Source organism: Trichechus manatus, unplaced genomic scaffold (genome assembly GCF_000243295.1).
Source record: "Trichechus manatus latirostris isolate Lorelei unplaced genomic scaffold, TriManLat1.0 scaffold00014, whole genome shotgun sequence".
In the NCBI taxonomy this organism is placed as follows: Eukaryota; Metazoa; Chordata; class Mammalia; order Sirenia; family Trichechidae; genus Trichechus; species Trichechus manatus.
In genome coordinates, this window is record NW_004443950.1 from 1,860,076 (window position 1) to 1,882,250 (window position 22,175).

General features: G+C 44.5%; 1 protein-coding gene across 1 annotated transcript in view; it reads right to left on the reverse strand.

The window, feature by feature from the left end:
* PHAF1 (phagosome assembly factor 1) overlaps nucleotides 1-21,060 on the reverse strand; it is a 33,053-nt gene extending 11,993 nt beyond the window's left edge. Inside the window, exons 1-9 of the mRNA XM_023726843.1 lie at nucleotides 21,041-21,060; nucleotides 20,811-20,931; nucleotides 16,686-16,768; nucleotides 12,733-12,816; nucleotides 9,113-9,156; nucleotides 5,750-5,829; nucleotides 5,363-5,457; nucleotides 4,631-4,728; nucleotides 4,427-4,539 (exon numbers count right to left, since the gene is read on the reverse strand). Of these exons, the coding sequence (XP_023582611.1) occupies nucleotides 4,427-4,539; nucleotides 4,631-4,728; nucleotides 5,363-5,457; nucleotides 5,750-5,829; nucleotides 9,113-9,156; nucleotides 12,733-12,816; nucleotides 16,686-16,768; nucleotides 20,811-20,874 (661 nt within the window). The 5' untranslated portion in view covers nucleotides 20,875-20,931; nucleotides 21,041-21,060. The remainder of the gene's footprint in view (nucleotides 1-4,426; nucleotides 4,540-4,630; nucleotides 4,729-5,362; nucleotides 5,458-5,749; nucleotides 5,830-9,112; nucleotides 9,157-12,732; nucleotides 12,817-16,685; nucleotides 16,769-20,810; nucleotides 20,932-21,040) is intronic.
* Nucleotides 21,061-22,175: the final 1,115 nt, after the last annotated feature.

Below are 22,175 nucleotides of genomic sequence, written 5' to 3' on the forward strand. Positions count from 1 at the left end.
GTGTTGAAGTCTCCTACTAGTATTGTGGAGCTGTCTCTCTTTTCAGTGCTGTCGGATTTATGTATTTTGGAGCCCTGTCATTGGGTATGTACATATTTACTATAGCTATGTCCTCCTGGTGTATCGACCCTTTAATCATTATATAGTATCCTTCTTTATCCCTTGTGGTGGACTTTAAAGTCTATTTTGTCAGAGATTAATATTGCCACTCCTGCTCCTTTCTGAGTGTTCGTTGCTTGATATATTTCCTTCTATCCTTTGAGTTTTAGTTTGTCTCTTTAAGTCCAAGGTGTATCTCTTGTAGGCAGCATATAGACGGATCGTGTTTTTTAAATCCAATCTGCCACTCTCTGTCTCTTTATTGGTGCATTTAGTCTATTTACATTCAGCATAATTATTGATAGGTATGATTTAGTTATGCCATTTTGATGTCTTTTTTTGAGTGATGTTCACAGTTTCTTCCAATTAATTTTCTGTGCTGAGTCGTTTTTATGTATTTTCATCTTTTTCAATGTTGTTGATTTTCTGTTCGCTGAGTCTTTATATTTTTCTAGTTTTTTATTTTGACTTGTAGGATTGTTAGTTTCCTTTGTGGTTACCTTAATATTTACCCCTATTTTTCTAAGTTTATACCAGTCTTTCATTTCTTTGTATCATCTTGACTTCCTCTCCATATGAAAAATCTATGTCTACATTTTTTAAGTCCCTCTTTTTTGTTTTAATGTTGCCATCTTTTACATATTGACATCTCTTTCCCTATTTTCAGTATTTTAACTTTGATCTACTTTTGAGACTTCCCTATCTGGGTTGATATCTGGTTGCTCTGTCCTGTGTTCTAATCTTGGGTTGTTGTTATCTGATGTTACTGATTTTCTAACTGGAGGACTCCCTTTAGTAAGTCTTATAATTTTGGTTTGGTTTTTGCAAATTCCCTAAACTTCTGTTTATCTGGAAACGCCCTAATTTTACCATCATATCTGAGAGACAGTCTTGCTGGATATATAATTTTTAGCTGGCATTTTTTTTCCTTCAAGGCTTTATATATGTCATCCCGTTGCCTTCTTGCCTGCATAGTTTCTGGTTAGTAGTCCAAGCTTATTATTACCGACTCTCCTTTGTAGATGACTTTTCGTTTATCCCTAGCCACTCTTAAAATTCTCTCTTCATCTTTGGTTTTGGCAAGTTTGATTATGTCTTGGTGACTTTCTTTTGGGATCTACCTTATGTGGGGTTCGATAAGCATCTTGGATAGATACCTTGTGATCTTTCACAGTATCAGGGAAGTTTTCTGCCAACAAATCTTCAACAATTCTCTCTGTATTTTCTGTTATCCCCCCAGTCCTGGTACTCCAATCACTTGCAGGTAATGTCTCTTGATAAAGTGTCCCACATAATTCTTAGGGTTTCATTTTTTCTAATCCTTTTGTCTGATTTTTCCTCAAATAAGTTGGTGTCAAGTGCTTTATCTTCAATCTCACTAATTCTGATTTCCATTTCCTCAATTCTGCTCCTATGACTTTCTATTGAGTTGTCTAATTCTGAAATTTTATTCTCAATCTTCTGGATTTCTGATTGCTATCTCTCTATGGATTCTTGCAGCCTGTTAAATTTGTCATTATGCTCTTCTCTAATCTTTTTAATTTCCTGTATTGCGTGTTCTGCATTTTGCTTAATTTCCTTCCTCATTCCTTGAAGTTCTGTATATTAATCTTTTGCATTCTGCCTCCGGTAATTCCAAGAAATTTTCCTCCTCTGGAAAATTTCTAGATTCTTTATTTTGGGAGCTTGCTGAAGATCATGGATTGCCTCTTTATGTGATTTGATACTGACTGCTGTCTCCAAGCCATCAGTAAGTTATTACATTTATGTTTGCTTACTGTGTCCTAGCTTCTTGTTTTGTTTTGATATGCCCAAAGACGCTGCTTGTATGAGCTAGTTTGTTTATTGGCACCTTTGGAGCTCTAACGTTCTGTCAACAGGTGGTTAGATCTGTTACTAGGTATGTGAGCTCAGGAGTCCGCCCATTCCTCCTACATGGATTCAGTTCAGGTGCCCAGGTAGATAGCCACCAAGTGTGTGGCGTAGGCTCTCACTTATAGTCCTAGACAGGCATGGGTGATTGGTGTAGGCACAGGTATCCGGCTGCAGCAGGGGGACACACTCTGAACAAGGCCGGGGGCTGATTGCCACCCCCCGAGTCTACAGGAAAAGGCGTGTTCTTGTTCCCTCGAGTGCATAGGTGGGTGGGTTTTGCAGCTGGACTATGAGGAACTAATGTTGTTGGCTGTAAGGACTAGGGGGCACCTCTCATTCATGGGTCCCTATCACAGGTGGCGCCACCAATCCTCAGGCCCCTGATGTGGGTAGGTGAAGACCCTGCTTAATGAGCAGAGCAGTGTCAAATATCAAGAACCTGCCACTTCACAGCTGGAACAGCTGAAGTTAGACGTCTGGTATATACTCTTCTGTACTGCAGTAATGAGGGCCTACGCTGTTGAGATGGGCCCACCCAAGTCTATGCAGGGGGAAAGGCACTCAAAGTCCATGGATCCCTTACATGCCTGTGCCTAGGCAAAGGAGCTGTGTCCACCCTGGTTTCCGGGCTTAGGGGAGCCAGCAGTTTATTTTTTCCTCTGTTTGTTAATTTGTTCACTCTCCAAGGTAGGGAGAACAGCTCCAGGCGTGTGATGGATCCTACTTCCGGCCCAGCGGACTTGGCAATTGGTGAAGCCAGTCAATGACCCAGTGCAGAGCAGGGAGCAGGGAGGTAAATGGGAGAGAGGCTTTTCCCTAAGGGGCATGTTTTTGATCCGCAGGTTAGGCCATATGCACTTACTTATCTTTTGCTGATCAAGGGCTGCTTCTCACTGGTTCTGGGTGGCTATGTAGACTCTCTGGCACTGGGTCTCTCCCAGCGTGGAAAATGCCTCCCGAGCACCACGACTTGCTGCCTCACCGCTCACCCCTGAGCTGATCAGGCCTGAAGGGCTCAGGCTCCCGCCAGGTCAGGTCTGGCAACTCCTCGATGCTTCTGAACCATCTCTCCCTCCCCCTGCCACTCAGTCCGGTTCCTCAACTCTGCCTTTGTCTCCCAGACTGCCATATATAATCAATTCACTTGATTTTTGGGTCTTTGTTGTAATAGGGTCCACCGGAAGCGTCTGACTACTTCGCCTTCTTGGCCCCGCCTCCCCCTTATAAAGTATCTGGGAACTGAGACAGCTGAGTTGACTTCCCATATTAAAAATATCACTCTAGCCACACTCCATAAGGAAAGAGATATAAGAAATGGGTTGGTTGAGACAAACTACCCATCTGCTTGCCCAAGGGAAACTCTCAGTGAATAATACAATTATTGTGAGGTCCTGACTTAAGAGAAAAAATATTTCTTCCACTGACTGAGTAGTGAGAGGTGAGACTGCAACAAGTGTGCTGCCCAGAAAGCAGCCAGAGCCTGTTGAGACCCTCACTCTCAATAGGCTCCTCTTGCTGTCCCCTGTGATGACTAACTGCCTTGATCCTTGACTACGCTGGACACAAAGGTGCCTATTTCAAGCAGCAATCCTCCTTTGAGACGACAGCCACTAAATCATTTGACCTCACTGCCACATCTCAATTCTCTCAAAATCATACCTCAAGTGTAACACTCTTTTAACTAGCTGGTACTCTGCCTTGCTTAGAAAACCACATTTTAAACCTGGAGGTCATGAACTGTCTTACTGTTTAGGGCAGTGAGTTACCAGTTTACAGATCAGATTCTTAATAGTTAAGAACTATTGCCCAGAAACTGATGCAAGACCCCAATTTATGAACAAAAGTCAGCTAGACTATGAGCTCCATGAGGGTATGGCACCTGTCTTTATACAGGTGAACTCCCCACTGGAGACACCTGTCCTATCCTATTAAGCACAACCTGAAACCCAAAATAGCTGGGATTTCTCCAGGCAGAAGAAAGCCACAAAATGAGGCGTGGATCTGAGGAGATCAGCTACTGTAGGCAGCAAGTCTTTCTTGTTCATGTCAGCAGAACTCTCAGCGGGGTGAGGCCAAACCACAATTCAACAAGTCCCCCTGCCCGCCTACTCTTGAGAACTCGGCATTAAGGGTGGAAAAGGGGAGAGGAGACAATACTGCAGTCCACATGACAGACACTTAGGAAATAACCTGGGAACCACTGCAAAACTATATAAGCACACAACATACATAACATTTATGTGTATGCTGAGGGAAGTACTGTTAACTGTCATATGTTTACATCTGCTAATGATACCACTATGTCCTGTCCCTTCACAAATTTAAATGAAAGCTTTAATTATAAACATCTGCATCATCTGCCTCCCACCAAATATATCTGTAAATGTGGGATTTTAGAATTTCTCAACATGGGTGTAATGGGGAACCCACTACCCCAAAGTCAGTAACTGACCTGCAGCAAGTAGGCGAAGTCGTAAACCTGAGGGTCCAGTTCCATCTCGAAGAACATCGACACTCTCAGCATACACATTGCCCAGGAAACAGCTCAGGGGCATCACGGGAGCCCTGGGGGCAGGCACAGAATGAGTACAGGCTTTCCCTCCCCTCCCAGGAAACCCATGGCCTCAGTAAGAAGCCCATGAACTCCACCACTTACTTGGTATCCTGCAGGCTGTTTCCGCTATAGATGTACATTCGTTTCACAGTTGCTCCGTGGGGAATCTGGAGAGAAGCTAGGCCATGGGCAAAATTGGGCTGTAAACAGAGGACAAGAGTTTTACTAAGGGCACAATGCAGGTCATGTGACTCAGGCACTGGACCTTCCCTGCACTCATAGTCTTCAAGAACCGGCCAGGTCAAACCTAGCCCCAAGTCAATAAACTCACCCCAACCGTGCCAAGTCACCTTTAATTCTACTTAGCTTTTCTTTCTTTCATCAGGGAAGTTGCAGGAATGCCTGCTTTAATAAGATGTAAGCCTTATGAAAATCTTTCATGATCTGAAGGATGTTGTTGCCTAAGGATGAATGAAACACTGCCAACAGCAACAGATAACTGAAAATCCAGAGGATAAAACCTCTCAAATTCTAGGCCACTGAGAAAACTACACAGTGATCAGGAGCTTTAAAGCAAAGCAGGATTGGACTGATCTCTGAGAAGTGAGCCTGCCCTCACTCACTCTGCAGTGGGAAGTACCCTCGTCTTGGGAATGTGAGCCTGGGCTTTGCTCTTCCTCTGCCACCCTCATCTTGCCCAATGACCCCTGAAAAGATCAAAGACAAGGAAACTAAAGAAAGGGTGCCTATTCAGCCTGCCCCAGGGCACTGTCTGCTGACCCATACCACCTGGGTACTGGGTAAACAAATACCAGGGGGAAGGGAAGGGCTAACCTCGTACTTGGGTGCCTCGGTCCATGAGTCTAACTGAAAAGAGAAAGACAGTCCTCTGAAGTTGAGATGGAAGAGCTGCTCAGCGGAGTTGTACACTGGGGGGGTGAGAAGGGGGGAAAAAAGACACAGTTGCTTGGCATCTGAAGTTGATAACATATACCAGCCTTGCAGGGAGTAATGACTGGCAACATCTTCCTTGACTCTCATTTCTGAACTGATCTATTAGGCTGAAAACAAGGGGGAGGAGCTTTCCTTTACACCAAAGTACCAAGCTCCAAACCCTATGGGAACCTGGCTTCAGGGGTGGGGTTGGGATGGTGCCACTTATCAGGTTTCTCATTGCAGGTTGCCACTGATGACCAGAAGAATCAGATGGACTTGGCTTACCTCCTGGATGGGTTGCGCCGAAAGACTGGTCAATCTGCTCAATGGTGGGCGCTATGGCCTGAGAATTAAAATGCACTCCACTGAAAAACAAAGGATCTTTTTAATACCAGGCTGCACATGATGGGCTTATAGATCATGGGAGATTGTGGCTGGAAAAGTTATTCTTAAAACAATGATTTCAAAATAAAAGTTTAAAGAACTTTTAAGTAAGAGAGCATTAAAGAGGTCAGAACAAGGTCAATTCTCGTGAGGCTGATATACAGAGTGGATCCTCTGGGCCTCCCAAGATATTTGTGGACAGCAGACACAGTCCAGAAAGAAAGAAAATCTGGTCTCAGCCTCGTGGCATTCCAAAGCTCAGCATGGCATTCAGACTTGGACAAAGAATGGCCAAAGGAAGACATGGTTGGTGTGTTCTTCCAGACGCATCTTAGTAGTCTGGCTTGAAAAGGAATTTTCTTAGAAAAGCAATGGACATATCTTAAGAGGAAGGGTGTATCCAAGCAAGGCAACCTGTCTCCTTAACAGGTAGAAGAGCTGGCACCCACAGACTGGGTGGGAGAGAGGGATGGATCCCATGCAAAGGACAAAAAAACTGGCGTGGGCTTGACAGTAAAGAGGAGTTTATTTTCTCACGTGATTTCAGATGATATACATGACGACAAGGAACTTATGATTTTAAGGAGGAAGCTTAAAAATATATATTTTTTAAATTAGTATTATAGTTTATGGAATGCCTCTTTTTATCAGGCACTGTGCTATGTGCTTTATCAGCATTATCTCATGTAATCCTAACAACCTAGCAGCCACACTACTGGCCTCATTTCTCTGATGAGAAAACAAGCTCAAAGAGGTTAAGTGACTTGCCCTAGGTCACAGAGGTTATAAGTGATGGAGCTACAACTCAAACCTAGGGCAATCTGACTCTAGACCACCCATTCTTATGCACCACTGACTCTTAAAAAAAATAAAGTAGAGAAGAGAGGCCACACCCTGAAGTATGGGGCAGACTAAAAGACACTTAAAATCTGCAGGGACCAGTGCTTTCACACATTTTCCCATCCACTCCTCCATTAGCAGATGCTGCTTAGGCCTGTCCTGGGAGCTAGACCCTGTTCACACCTTCAGAAAGGAAAGGAGCAGCCTGTTAAGGAGGCCCACTGAAAGGAGTACTTTAGATGTTCCACAACGCCTTGCCAGAATCAAGGCTCAAATATTCGTGCACCAACATGATGGTCTGTTTAGAAAGGCTTTGGAGTCAGATCCATTTGTTGCTCATGAAGAAAGGTGCCAAGAGAGGCTGTGCAGGAGAGGGCAGGAGATGGCTGCCTCTGAGCACAGCTCCTGCTTTGTTGTGAGGATTAAATAAGATGACACGTGTGAAGTGTTTAACACACAGCACATTATTAATGAGGTTTACTTCTTTTCCCCAGGCTCAGAGGCTGTCTCAAGAAATAATGGCACACTGGTAACTCCTAAAAATCAAACACTTATGCTCATCAAAAGACTTCACCAAAAGAGTAAAAAGACAACCTACAGACTGGGAAAAAATTTTTGGCTACGACAAAGCTGATCAGCATCTAATCTCTAAAATCTACAAGATACTGCAAAACCTCAACAACAAGAAGATAAATAACCCAATTAAAAAATGGGTAAAGGATATGAACAGGCACTTCACCAAAGAACACATTCAGGCAGCAAACAGATATATGAGGAAATGCTCACAATCATTAGCCCTTAGAGAAAAACAAATCAAAACTACAATGAGATACCATCTCACCCCAACAAGGCTAGCATTAATCCCAAAAACACAAAATAATAAATGTTGGAGAGGTTTGGAGAGACTGGAACACTTACACGCTGCTGGTGGGAATGTAAAATGGTACAACCACTATGGAAATAGATTTGATGCTCCTTAAAAAACTAGAAATAGAAGTACCATATGATCCAGCAATCCCACTCCTTGGAATATATCCTAGAGAAATAAGAGCCGTCACACAGATAGATATATGCACACCCATGTTCACTGAGGCACTGTTCACGATAGCAAAGAGATGGAAACAACCTAGGTGCCCATCAACAGACGAATGGATAAACAAATTATGGTATACTCACATAATGGAATACTACAAAATGATAAACAATGATGAATCCGTGAAACATCTCATAACATGGATGAATCTGGAAGGCATTATGCTGAGTGAAATTAGCCAGTCACAAAAGGACAAATATTGTATAAGACCACTATTATAAGAACTCAAGAAAAGGTTTAAACACAGAAGAAAACATTGTTTGATGGTTATGTGGGGAGGGACAGAGAGCACTATTCACTAACCAGATAGTAGACAAGAATTATCTTAGGTGAAGGGAAGGACAACATACAATACAGGGGAAGTCAGCACAACTGGACTAAACCAAAAGCTAAGAAGTTTCCTGAATATAACCAAACACTTCAAGGGATAGAGTAGTAGGGGTGGGGGTCTGGGGACCATGGTTTCAGGGGACATCTAGGTCAACTGGCATAACAAAGTTTACTAAGAAAGTGTTCTGCATCCCACTTTGGTGAGTGGGGTCTGGGGTCTTAAAAGCTAGCGAGTGGCCATCTAAGATGTATCAATTGGTCCCAACCCACCTGGAGCAAAGGAGAATGAAGAACACCAAAGACACAAAGAAATTATTAGCCCAAGAGACAAAAAAGGGCAACATACACCAGACACTAAATCAGCCTGAGACCAGAACTAGATGGTGCCCAGCTACCACCAACGACCACTCTTACAGGGAACACAACAGAGAGTCCCTGATGCAGCAGGAGAAAAGTGGGGTGCAAAACTTAAATTCTAGTAAAAAGACCAGACTTAATAGTCTGACTGAGACTGGAGGGACTCCAGAAGACACGGCCCCTGGACTCTGTTATCCCAAAACTAAAACCATTCCTGAAGCCAACTCTTCAGACAAAGATTAGACTGGACTATAAGACATAAAATGATACTCGTGAAAAGTGTGCTTCTTAGCTCAAGTAGATACATGAGTCTAAATGGGCAGCTCCTGTCCGGAGGCAAGATGAGAAGGCAGGAAGGGACAGGAGCTGGTTGAATGGACATGGAAATCCAGGGTGGAAAGGAGTGTGTTGTCACAGTACAGGGAGAGAAACCAGGGTCACATAACAATGTGTGTATAAATTTTTGTATGAGAAACTAACTTGAACTGTAAACTTTCACTTAAAGTACAATTAAAAAAGAAATCATGGCACCAGGTTGTAATCCTGGGCTGCTGCAGATTGGAATTCAATACTGACTTACTGAGCGTAGAAGATAAAACCCATCTGTACCACGTGTATCATACAGCAGTGGGGAGAAAACTTACCAATATTTTAACTTTACTTTAGTCAAGTCATATACTTCAATCACCTAAAAAAAAAACAAAAACAAAAAACCCAAATGTGTAAGAGTTTTTAATGCTCTGTGAAGTTGGTAAGATGACAGACTGAAAAAGATTAAAAAACAAAAAAAATTTATAAACAGTAAAAAAAAAAAAAAATGAAATAAAATCTATCATTAGCTGAAATTCTCCTGAAGCACTGAACATTATCTTTTGTTCTAATCTGAAAATTAGAGGGAAAAAACACATACCGCACAATTACCATAACCATCACCCCTTCCTCTAGTGGACTGCTCAACAGATGCCTGTGGATGCTCTGGTCATGGGCCTTACATCTGATTCATCTCTGGGCCATACCAAGGAAGACTGCAAACTCCCCCAATAGGACAATGACACACTCCAGAAAAACAAATTCATCCAGCTTGTTAAGGGTATACTTTGGACACTGAGCCTCCCTCCTTCTATCTGATACCTCAGTGCATTATAAAAACCCAAATCAAGCCATTTTAAAATATAGCTTCAAAATACCCTGGTTTACAAAACAAAAAGATGGGGGGTGGGGTGGGGGGTGTATCCTGCTAGAAAACAGGCCATATTACATTACATATTACATTACAGGACAAGTGCAACAGTATTCATTATGTCCCTCATGAAGAACATCTGGTTGAACCTGGAGACCCTCTCAGTCGGTTTTCTCTTTAATGGGTTCAGCCTCAGATGAAATGGCAAGAACTCAGGACAGAGACAAAGGAAAAGGCAGAGAACACTCAGCCATCAGTGATGGCAAATAATGAGCCCTATAAGGTCCTCCATGCTATAGTGAAAGGGGCTTGGTAGCCAGTAGTACGGCTTGCTAGGGCCTGGGGCACCATCTTCCAGCCTCTAGCTGGGAGGTTTGTCCTTCACTGAGGAGGCACAAGTAGAGACAGCTCAGTGTTTGTTTGTCCTGCCTGTCACACCAATCTGGCCTAATCCTGGAAGGGGCTGTGGGGCACTTGAGTGCAGGAGCATTTGGCACTGCCACAGAAACTGGGACATAATAGGTCACTCCTGGCCAGAGACCCGGTCCTTAACTTTTTAGAGACCATACACTGAACCACAAACTGGATACCTCTTAACCATTATATGCAGCTATCCTGATCCTACTTGCTAGAAAGGATCACAGTGCAAGAAAGGGTAGGGGAATAGTGGTGATTCTGAAGACAGCCAGTGCCCGCTTTGGAAAGCCTGAGCATGGCAGGGAGCCCACTAGGCTAGCAGCCCAGGCGTCTATGGCCAATAGTGTTTAAGGCAGAGGCAGGGGCTTCAACCTTCAGCAAGAAGCCCTGCTTATAGCAGGGGCAGGCATTCTGCCTCCTTGACTGCTACCCCTACACTAGCCGATGGTTCCAAGCACTGCCCGCCACCCACCCACCCTGTGAGGGTGGGCCTTCAGGATGTACCTCTTATGTCACTGTCATCTACTTACTGACAGCCCAGCCTAACAGGTGCCTCAACCCTATCTGTTCAGCAGGATAACAGTGGACCAGAGCTAATCACAAGGCCTAGGACAGCAAGGGACCCAGAGGGCTTACCACCTTGGAGTCCTCTGTGTCACCAGGATAATCAACAAGCACATTCTGGCCCATGGAGCTTCCTGAGCCTCAGGGACAAGAGGCTGGGTTGCTTGAGGGCCTTGGGTTTCCCCAGAGGGAAGGAGACATGACAACAGCCAAGATAAGGAAAAGACAGGTGGCTGTAAAGGCTGTGACCTGTAAAACCTCATTCCACAGGGATTTCTCTCAGGCTCTGAAGGCTGGGGGAGGGAACCGTAGGAGACAGCATCAGAAAGAGGTGGATTCTGAAGTCCTTGAATGGAGGGGCAGGTAGGTAGGTCAGGTTGGGCCTGGTGCCAACCAAGGTCACCTGGGGGGATCACTTTCTCAGTCTCCAGAGGTTCAGACAGGCCTCCAGTGCCTCCTTCTTCAGAGGGAGCTCACAAAAGGCAGACAAGAATGGTCAGATTCTAGTTTATCTTCTTTCCCATTCAAATGTACTCCCCATTACTCACATTATTTACACAGTGTGTTCCACTATTTTCTTCAGCGTTTCTCACTTATTTATTTCCTATATCCATCCACACAGCCCAAGCCATTCCCATTTTCAGTGGTCAGTCACCACACAATAGTAATACATGGTTAAGAGCTTATGTTAGGCAGACCACTAATCCTCTCTGTCCTTCAGCTGCCTCACTGGTAAATATGGGTAAGTACTTGCTCACTTAGCTTGACAGGATTAAATTAGGAAATGTAGTATAAAGCATGCAGCCATGGCCTAGCATGTACTAAATGTTCACTAAACATTTGCTACTGTCCTCATCATGTTGTGATTCTATGGGTTGCCTAGCCATCCTCTTTTGTTATCCTTTTGGGTTAGGTTACTTCCAGCTGTTCATTACACAAAGCTCCACTATAAATATTTGTCAACATTACCTTTCTCCCAATCTTTTAAAGTTATGTTTCCTAAAGTGAACTTACCAAGTCAAAGGCAAATTACAATTTGTAACAGCATTTCTATGTTACCAGATTAATTTCCGCCAAATTTGTGATTAAATCACATTGCAGACCATCCTCTACCCTTCCCCAGTATGAAACTTCTGGCCAGTACAGACAGGATCACTGAGTCCACAAGCAGAGGCAAGGGAGTTGTGGGGCTAAGAATGTTTACACTGGACTCCATTTTCTGAAAAACCATCTCTTAAATGAAGAGCTCTCATCCACGTACAGATTCTCTTTCCACGTTCTGTCTTCTCTCCTCAGCAGCTGATTTTTGATGGGATGATAAGTGGGTAGTACCCAAGTCTTTTAGAAAGGCTACACCATAACCTAACTAGATGACAGCTCTGACACGCCACTGCCCAGGACCTGGACATGCCACTGCCCAGAGTCCACAGTCAACCTTTGACTCTTAAGACATGAGTCTTGTATCACATGACTAACCTGTGACGCTCAGGCATTTGTAAACAGGTTGTATTAAAAATATCCTGGACTGAAACAGGTGTTAGCAAATTGCACCTAACACCAAGTAAGACAAGCCTACACACCAGCAAGTTGTTTGTTTACATTTTCTCAAAGGGGTTAAAGAATAAACTCACCACTAGGAAGAACAGTTTGCCATTTTCTATCTTCCAGGTCATACTGGCTGACACAAGAATGAAGTAAAGCAAGATACATAAACCCAACTAAAGTCATTTGGTCCCATTCTGCAGTTATACCCTATTTTTAGTATCTGTTTAAACAAAGACTCAGGGGGAACTATACTTAGCCCCTCTCTTGTTTTCCTATTCAACATAAAAGCCCTCACCCCACAGCATGTTCTCAAAATGCTCAATACTGTTTTCCCTCCACCTCTGGAACCTGGACCGAAGTCCTTCTCACCATCTTTTCAACCACCCTATCCCACTCTACTTCCAACTTGATAACCCTCCCTATCTTAGGGGAACAGGCACTGTTTTAGTCCCCTGCATGGTGGTGGTCTCTAAACCAAAGAGGTCCACACTCATGTTAACTGGCTCCAGAAAGACTGGTTCAACTTGACATGAAATGTTAGTTGTCACTTATAGTTACCTTAAGTCTCTGATTCAAAGCATCAAACAGTAGTTTGATCCCGTCCTGAGTCAGGTTAAGGATGAGGTCATGGCTTAGAGGAGACTGCAAAATAAAAACAAAACACATCCTGAACAACTTATTTACTCACTAGCACCTACTGAAAGCTTTACAACATAAATGCAATGCACAGGAAATATCTAAGTGCAAGCAGCCCTTCTCTTCTCCCAACTAACGAGGTTTGGAAGCCAGAAAAAAAACAGGTACACTGAATGCACATTGTCCTCTACTTCTAGCCTGGAGCCTCTCCCTTCCATGTTTTAGTAACAATACTTGGGAGAAATGGCCTAAATTATATGAGTATTTTCTTTTGAGGCTCCAGGATCCACATGTGTAGCACGCGTTTACTGCTGTCAAACCTACAGAGTAGTTGGTGAGGAATACGGGTCATGTGTAAAGGCCTAGCCCAGGATCCAAACCCAGCAGATACTGCTTACCTCATGTCAGCTGAACCTACATCCATTCACACTCAGGCTGTTTGTGCCATACACCAGGAACACATTTTATTCTTGACTGTTTTAGGCCTTTGATTATATATGAGATGCCACTCTCCTTTCCACCTCCACATCCCATATCACATGTGCTTCTTTCTGAAAGCCTAAGTCTAAAGTCTAAGGAGTCACATTTCCATATTTGCCCCTTCTAGGTCCTAGAGGGAGAGGGATCCTGCCCAGAGCAGTGGACAGACCTGGCCTTTAGCCCCAGAGAACTGGTGACCTTAAGTGACTCTCAAAACTTCTCCAAGCTTTGGTTTCTTCAAGAGAATACCATCATCCCTTCCCCCCAGGGTTGTTGTGAGGTCAGACAGTAGGTCAGAAAGCATCAAGCACAGGACCCAGCACAAAGCACTCTTTCCTCTTGTCTCTGCCTAACCTGCCTGCTTCTGGTCCAATGTAATCAATTCAAGGACTCAATGGCTAAAGACTCTCCATAGCCCCAAACGAGGCTCCCCAGCAGAAGAAAGAAAACATAACCACCTAAAACCCCATTCCTTCTTGAAACTGGCACACAGGTGCTCAAGGTAGACAGAGTGAATGATACAGACAGAGACATGTGCTGGAAGGCCAAGAAGCCAACTCAGGTGCCACTGCTGGTGTGGGCCTCATGTGGAAATTCTCTTCAAAGCTTTCCGGGAATAGCTGAGACCATCTGCTCCCCTCTACTCCTTTGATCTTCACAAGGCAGCAGGCCCAGGTGGCACCATCATGCCTGGCAAAAACTAGAAGCATGTTGTAATTCTCCAGTAGGTGTGCATGAATGTCTAAAACCATTAGGTCTCAAGCAAGATAATGGACTAATGAACCCTGACCTTAGGTCAACTATTCTCAACTCAGAATACAAAGTTCCATTTCTGAGAGGGCCATTCCATGAAGGTAAGTAGGATGAAGCAACATTTTAGTTTCTTTCAGGATCCTTGCTTGGACAGGAGGAATGCTGGGAGGATCTGGATTTTCCTCCACTCCTAAGATTTGATCATTTTTGCCCTGGCATTGTTGCAATTTAGGACACAGCCAAGAATTTTCAAAAGCAAGCAAATCACCCTTATAAACAAAGGTTTATTAGTACTTTATATCTCTAGAGCCAAAATACACATGTTCTATGTGGTGTTTAAGCAGCCCTTCCAGTACCCAAGCACTATGCTGTCTTCCAAATTAAACAGTTCAATCAAGAAAGCTGTTTGCTGCTAATTGTTAACAACTTTTCCCTCTAAGAAAGATGGAACTTATTTGATAGGTGCATTTAATTTACAAGGTGTGATTTGCCTAGAGACAAGAAGATATTTCTGAAACTTTTAATGGGGACAAACTGTTCTTGGCACTTGATGGGAAGCCAAGAGGCAAATGGGAAAGGAAATGAAAGAGGGCAGGAGAAAAGGACAAGGCTCACATATAAGAAGCATCACATCAGAGCTCTAAGATCATCCCCTCTTGATCCTCATTAAAAGATTATTCTAAGGAATCTATACCCCATGAGTTGAAAATAACTCGGTGGCAATTTGTTTGGTTTTATACTCATTTAACAGAAGGAGACCTCCATTGGTTATTAATTTGCCACAAGTCAAAAGACTAAGAAAGGAAAAGCAATAATTTGAACCAAGGTCTGGACTCAAAAACTCATGTTTCCCACTGGTTCTAGTTGCTTAGAAGACATTAGGGAAAATCAGCTTAATGCTAACACTATTGTTTGTACTTAAATGTTGGAATGACAGGCAACAAAGACAATCTCTAGGTACAGGTAACAGGCCTAACTCTGGCCCTGTTTCTAAGCAAAACTGGGAAGCACCACTGAAATCTCACCCACCTGCAATTCACAATATTCTTCGCGTCACAAATAAGCTGTCATTTGCTTTAGGATTTGAAACTAATTGAAACAAATGAAACAAATCATCAAACCCATAGTCAAAAGGTCTCAGAAAAGCCACTGAGGACATCCTGTAGCCTGTGTAGGCTCAAAACCATTCCAAGAACCATGATACACAGGACACCACAGGCTTCTCCACATGGTAGCATGTGATCTGTGTCGCAGAACTGCAGATTTTAGAGTTCAGTGGTGGAGAGACTGCTCCTTCACAGAGATAATAAGAAACTGATTCTGAAAGTCAATAAAACAGTCTATAACTTTACTTATAAAATCACAATTAAAAAAAAATTCTGACATTCAAAAAGTCCTTCTCTGCTGCTAATCTACAGAAAATGTCCCCTCTGTAAGTACATGCAACATTACAACATGGGGTCAGTTCCTGGCACAAATGAGCAACATTTAATAGAAACCACCATCAATCAGAGAAAAAAAGAATAAAATAACATGTCAATTAACTGGGAAGAAACAGCTTGCTATTTTCAAGTACTATATCATTCTCACTAAAGGAGTGGGCATATTATACCTCCTTCCTTTCAAGTCTGGGATGCTCTACTAGCTAGAAATATGCATTGCAACAATCCTGAACATAAACCGATGCAATCAACAAAGCAGAAATTACAATTTTAAACACAAAAGTAAAAGACAAGCACCCTAGAAGGTCAGAGAAAGCCCCGAGCAGCCCCGAGGTGACCTCTCAATAAAAAGTCCCTAAGAAAAAGCCACCACATAAACCAGAAACTTCATCAGCCTGAGACCAGAACTAGATGGTGCCCAGCTACCACCAATGACCACCCAGACAGGGAACACAACAGAGGGTCCCTGATGGAGCAGGAGAAAACTGGGGCACAGAACTCAAATTCTAGTAAAAAGGCTAGACTTAATGGTTTGATTGAGACTGGAGGGACTCCAGAATATATGGCCCCTGGATTCTGTTAGTCCAAAACTAAAACCATTCCCGAAGCCAACTCTTCAAAGATTAGACTGGACTATGGGACAGAAAATGATTCTTGTGAAGACTATGCTTCTTAGCTCAGGTAGATACATGAGGTTAAATGGGCAGCTCCTGTCCAGAGGTGAGATGAGAAGGCAGAGAGGGTCAGGAGCTGGCTGAATGGACACGGTAAATCTGGGGTGGAAAGGAGGAGTGTGCTGTCACAGTATAGGCAGAGCAACTAGGGTCCCATAACAATGTATGTATAAATTTTTGTATGAGACTAACTTGAATTGTAAATTATCACTTAAAGCACAACAATAAAAAAAAAAAAAAAAAAGAAAGAAAAGTCCTTGTCTAAGGGCTAGCAACTATGTCAAGCACAGATAAAACCCAGGCTCAGTTACTACTGCTCTTCCAAACCTGACAGCACTAGATTATTAAGACCAAAAGTCTCAGAATCAAAAAAACGTGCTTGGTGTCTGAGTAGTGCTGGAGATTCTCCCATTCGATCACATTGACCCAGCAATCCCTGCCAGTTAGCCTCTCCCAGAGTGTCACCTCTGGAGGTGATTCACTGATTAGAGATGCTATTTCAGTAAACAAATCAGCTGCCACTCACCTGCTCACTGTAGAGAACCTGAACATTTTTGATGATGCGACAGTGCTTCTGAAGAATGGCTACTGCCTGAGCCAGAGGCATTCCTGAAATAAAGCAAGGATATCTGTGTGGTTACTTGGGCCATTCATTTACTGACATCTACCACTGTGCTAGGCAATGCTTTCTGCAATAAAGCCTGGGGTGGGGGCCACTAAGGTCTACAGATATATAAGTAAATAAAATTTCAATAAGCAGTAAGAGCTAGAATAGTTAAGGAGAAGGCAGACTAAGGGAACAGCTGGACTGTCTAAGCGAATGGAGTAAATATACAGATGAATATGCAAAGCTGTCCAAACAGCGTTAACCTATCCCAAAAAAAGTGTGTGGAGTGTATGGTCAGTCTTCTAAACCGTACAAGTCTTCTCTCTTACAAATCAGATCTCATCACTTGGCCTGTTTATAACCCTCAAATGGTGTCCCAGTTCAGGGGGATGAAACCCAAACACTGTGCCATCAACTAAAGGTGCTGCATATTCTGGACCTTGTCCATCTCCACCTACCTTCTCACCTTGCCTTCTCCTTTGCTTCTAGCACACGTCAATCTCTTTCCCACCTCAGGCCTTTGCATTAGCTCTGGCCTCTGCTGGAATGTTCTTCCCACTGCTGGCTCCTTGTCATCCTTCAGGCCTTGGCTCACACTTCACTTCTGACTGCCCTATCTAATAAAGTCTCCCACCCCATTTATTTATCTGTTAAGAGTCTCCCCATAAACTCATTGAGGGTAGGGACCTTGTCTGTCTTGTTCACTGCTGTACCTCCAGCACCCCATCACTGTGCCTGGCACAACAGTAGATCATACACGTCTACTGAACACTGAATGAGTGAAACAAAGCAATAAGCAGAGCATGTAGATCCTGTACTGTGGACCACAGTGATCAACCTACCCCTCTGAGAACTCCCATTCTGTCTCTATCTACACCACCCTCTCTTGTTTTATCTCTAACTTTCCCATGTCTCCATGATGGGCCATTTCTTCTGCCCATACCTCATTCACTCATACAAACAATCACCTAGTTTCCAACTCACATCTCAATCTGTTTTTCTGTATGTATCTACAGGCAAATAAAAGTTGACAGATCACCTCTAACATCCACCCAGTCACTCAAGCCAGAAACCTCAAGGTTCCTTCCCCATCTCTCCAAACCCAGTCTCCAAATTTTTCTTCCTAAACTCATGCCTACAACAGACTTTACTAAGAGATACTCTCTTTTCCACTGAACCCAGAGACTCCATGACAGTGTACTAAACCGCTACCACCAAGCAGAACTGGGACTCTGGGAAACCTATTTTCTTCTGCCAGTACATCATGTTCTAGTTATAATACCAAATTGCTTAGAGTCCCCTGTACACACCATCTAGCTTTCCCACTGTTTTCTTTTACTTGTCTGAAAGACTTATGTCTATGGAGACAGTGCAGATAAGAAATCCTGGTGTAGACTTCTGGTAGGGCCCTGCTGGTGCTCAATGGCCCCAGAAATAGGACTACTGGCTCCCGTGAGTTGACGGGAAGCCTACCCTAAACCCCCAGGTCAGGTCAAGTACTCTCTCTCCTTCCACAGCACCCTACAGCCTCTACCTGATTATGACAAAATGAACTACTTCTGTAATAACTCCCTCCCATTAGACTAAGTTCTTCAGGGCAAAGGACCATTTCTCATTCAAATTTTAATATTTATAAACAGAATCGAAAGAGGCACACACTGTGAACAAGGTAATCTCAGAGAAGAAGGTTATTCTCCAATGCCTACCTTCTTCGGGTATTTTTAAGACTAATTTCAAAAACAGAAACTTAGAGACATGCTTCCATAGGCTGTTATACACCAAAACATTCTGTAAGTGTCAGTGAAAACATTATTTCAAATTTGCGCTGCTTTTACCCCATCTCTGGTCAAACCATCAGTGACATTCTCAGAGATTCTACTTGACCTAGGCTTTCCTGTCCCTGTGTTGCTGGCATCCCTTCATCTCCCAACATTACACAAAGGCTAGGAAGGCAGCCAAGAAGCTAGATGTAGCTCCCCACTGTGATGCCAGGCAGTCAACGGCAAGGGCCAAATACAACTGCATTTGCACAGATTATGAAAAGAAATGTGGAGAAGCTGAGTCCACCTTCAGAAGTGGAGAGCAACAGGAAGCAGGAAATCTCTGCTCATCTATTTGTATGTCATCTCTACCTCTCTGAGTCTGTTCCTCACCTGGCAAATAGAGATAACAGCAACCACCTTATAGTGCTGTGGTGACTCGAGGTGAGCACTGCCTGGTTCTCTAGCTGAAGAACATAATTCTGAAGCACAGATCCACTTCCCAGACCTATACCTACTTGACAGCAACTTGGATGTGTTGGCCAGTGGGAAGAGATTGAGAGGAAAAATGACAGTTAAATGACCACCAGCTCTCAGGGAGACACTCTTTAAAAATGCAAATTTTAAGACTCACAAGGGAATCATCAAGATTCAGGTCCCTCTGTGAACTTTCCCTCAAAGTTCAATTCTGGATCCAATTTATAGAAATGCTCCTCTCACTGTTTTTTGGTTGCTAGAACTCCCCAAACCCTTGATTCCTGGAAACTGACAGAGTTAGGAGTGCGAGTTAAGGCCTCAAAACAACAGTTGACAGAGAAACTGAACTCTCTCATCTAGTTTTCTGGAAATTCTGGTCTGGACTGTATCCTACTCACTATTTTTGGCCAAGAGACTCTGAATATTTGTACCACAATGGGATCTACAATCTAGTCACTCCACCAAGCAAAGTCTGAAGCTATAGTTGCGGTTCTCACCATGCCCTGTGAGGTCCAGGCATGGGCAGAAGCTGTCAAGGGTAGGGGAGGAAAGAAGTTAACTAGAAGCCAAACAGCATCAGTGTGACTAATGGGCCTGGAGGCAAAGATATCACCAGCCTCCCACTCAAGCTCTAGGTGCTTCACAAGAGGCTGGAACATCTCATGCTAGCTGAAATTTTGGGAAAAAATCTGTAGCCGTGGTTTAAATTATGAGAGAAGTTGGCTGCTAAGATCCCCTGAATAAAATCACCACCTACAACGCAGAGGAGGCGTGTAGTTTGATTTATGGAGTCACTGAGCACTGGCAAGGCCCTACTAGCAATCTGCACTGTCTCCTTAAACATGACAATCTAGATTCAAATATAAGCTATACAGCCTTATAGTACAGCTGACTGTCCAGGAGCCCACAGTGGAGTGACAGAAGTTCAGGCCTGAAAAAACAAGTAGCACGAACACTGCTCCCACCCCCTTTTCCTAGTGCTAGAACATCAAAGTAAATACACACTGGGCTTACAGAATGCTAACATCCTTGTACACACAGGTAGTGACGTTGGGGATGGGGAGGCGTGAAGGAAGAAAGCTGGGTCAACAAACCAAAAAAAAAAGAAAAAAGACCAAACTGCATTTTGCACAAACTAAATATGTTTCTTCCCTAGAATTCTTATTTCATCCAACCTTTAACTCTCACAGCTAACGTCTGGGTTAAGGATCACACCATATCACACACTGACCATACTTCAAAAGAGGAGGAAAGAAGTCAAAAGTTCCTTTAACACAAACTCCTCCACTCCCTTGACAGATCCCCACTGGCTGATTACAGGCTCGGAGCCTAGGTTTCCCCTTTCGAAAAGAGATAACTTAAACCCAGAAAAGCAAGAGATAGCCCACTGTGGTGTCGGCCAGTTCTTAGTTTTATTTAATCTGTAGATAAGAATAAAAATAACAATAGTACCGACCCTCGAGGGTTACTTGAGATAATTAGGCTCTAGGGAACATGGCCTAGCAGCGAGTGTTTGGGGCGTGTCAACACTATTATCATTCTTACTACTGCCCCATCGCCCCGGGAGAAACTCTGCTGAGGCCGGAGGCGAAGGCGTCAGGGCCCGGGCTGGGGCGACTGACTGGCAGGTCGGGCCGGTCGGAACCGGCACCTGGCGCCTAGAGTCCAAAGAGCCGAGCAGACGGAAGCTGCAGGGCGCAGGGTCGTACCAGGCAGAAACCAGGGGCAGGAAAGGTTGGCCCAGGCGAGGTCCCGGAGAGAAGTAAGGCCCAGGGAATGTGATCCTATGGGAAGACCCCATACTCACCCAGCGTGAATTCCCATTGCTCGTTCCCCAAAGAGCGCTCGGGCACCACCTCCAGATCCAGCATTGATTCGGCTCGCCGGGCCGCGGCGGCCTCCCTGCGGCAACGCAGACGGAACCGGACCTAAGAAGAAAAAGCAACGGCTAACCCGCCGCCCCTCCCGGCCCGAGGCGGCCCTGTTCGCCTTCTCTCTGGGCGGCGGCGGCGACACCAGCCCAACAACACACCTCACCTCACCGGCAGCAGCCGCGGCAACAAGTGAAGAAGCGGCGGCTGAAGCGACTGCAGCAAAAGTGGCGTACCGCGCCGTAAAGCGTGACGGGGGCGGGGCGAAGGCGTGATTTCTATCGTTGCGGGGAGGAGCCCTAAGGCGGAGTCTCGCACGCGCAAACTCCGGATCAGGCGGCAGGGGTCGTCGCGGCAATAGGCTGAGAGAGGCAGAGTTGCAATATCCGGAGCGGCGGGCCCTGCAGGAGCAAAGAGCGCTTACGCTCCATGTGTCCGACATCTGTACACCACACCGCACACGTTCCACACGTCTACACAAGGATGTGTAGACCACGCAATACACATATATCATTCGGCTACGTAACACCCATTTGCCGTCTACACAAGCGTCCCACCGCACTCACTGGGCCCAAAAGATGAGTCCCGAGGGCGCACCGTTTGAGGCCCAGCCGTGGGGTCGGGACTGACGCCGGCTGCCGCTGTTTCTGGTTGTTGAGGAATGACTCTCTCCCCACCCAGACGCCCGTAGAACGCGGATTGAGCTGAACGCTAGTGATGAATGTGCTCGAGCGCACGAGTGAGTGGAGTGAGTGTGTGTGTGAATAGAGGAATTGGCTCTGGCCAGTCCTCCCGTCTGACACCATCCAAATGCGCGCATACCCCTCGGGCGAGGATCCGAAGGTCTCCCGCAGCAGCCAGAACAGCTTTGCCGCCCAGCGTTGTGTGGTCTTGGCCAAACTCCTGGCGCTCTTTGCTCCCACTACTCTATAAGTGGGAGGAGGGCTCCTCTAGCCCGTTCAGCCTGAGCTTTTGGCCCAAGCCTTGGGACGCCCTAAAAATAAAAGGCAGCCGAAGTTTTCTCTGGTGCCAAGCCTTCATGGAAATAGTTTCTCTGGATTCTCATAACAATCCTGAGAAGTGAGATTATAACCCACTTTACAGGCTCAGAGAGGTTAAAAATCTTACCCAAGGTTCCTTGCTCCTAGGCATAGAACCCAAGTTCTTTCCGTTACATTGCCCTCTAGAGGAAGCTTTTTATCAGGGGAGGGAGTGACATGCTTAATTCTCAAATTGCCTTGGTAGGAATCTATCAAACTTTAATCACTGCTACTGGTATTACAACAAATATGGAGAAAGAT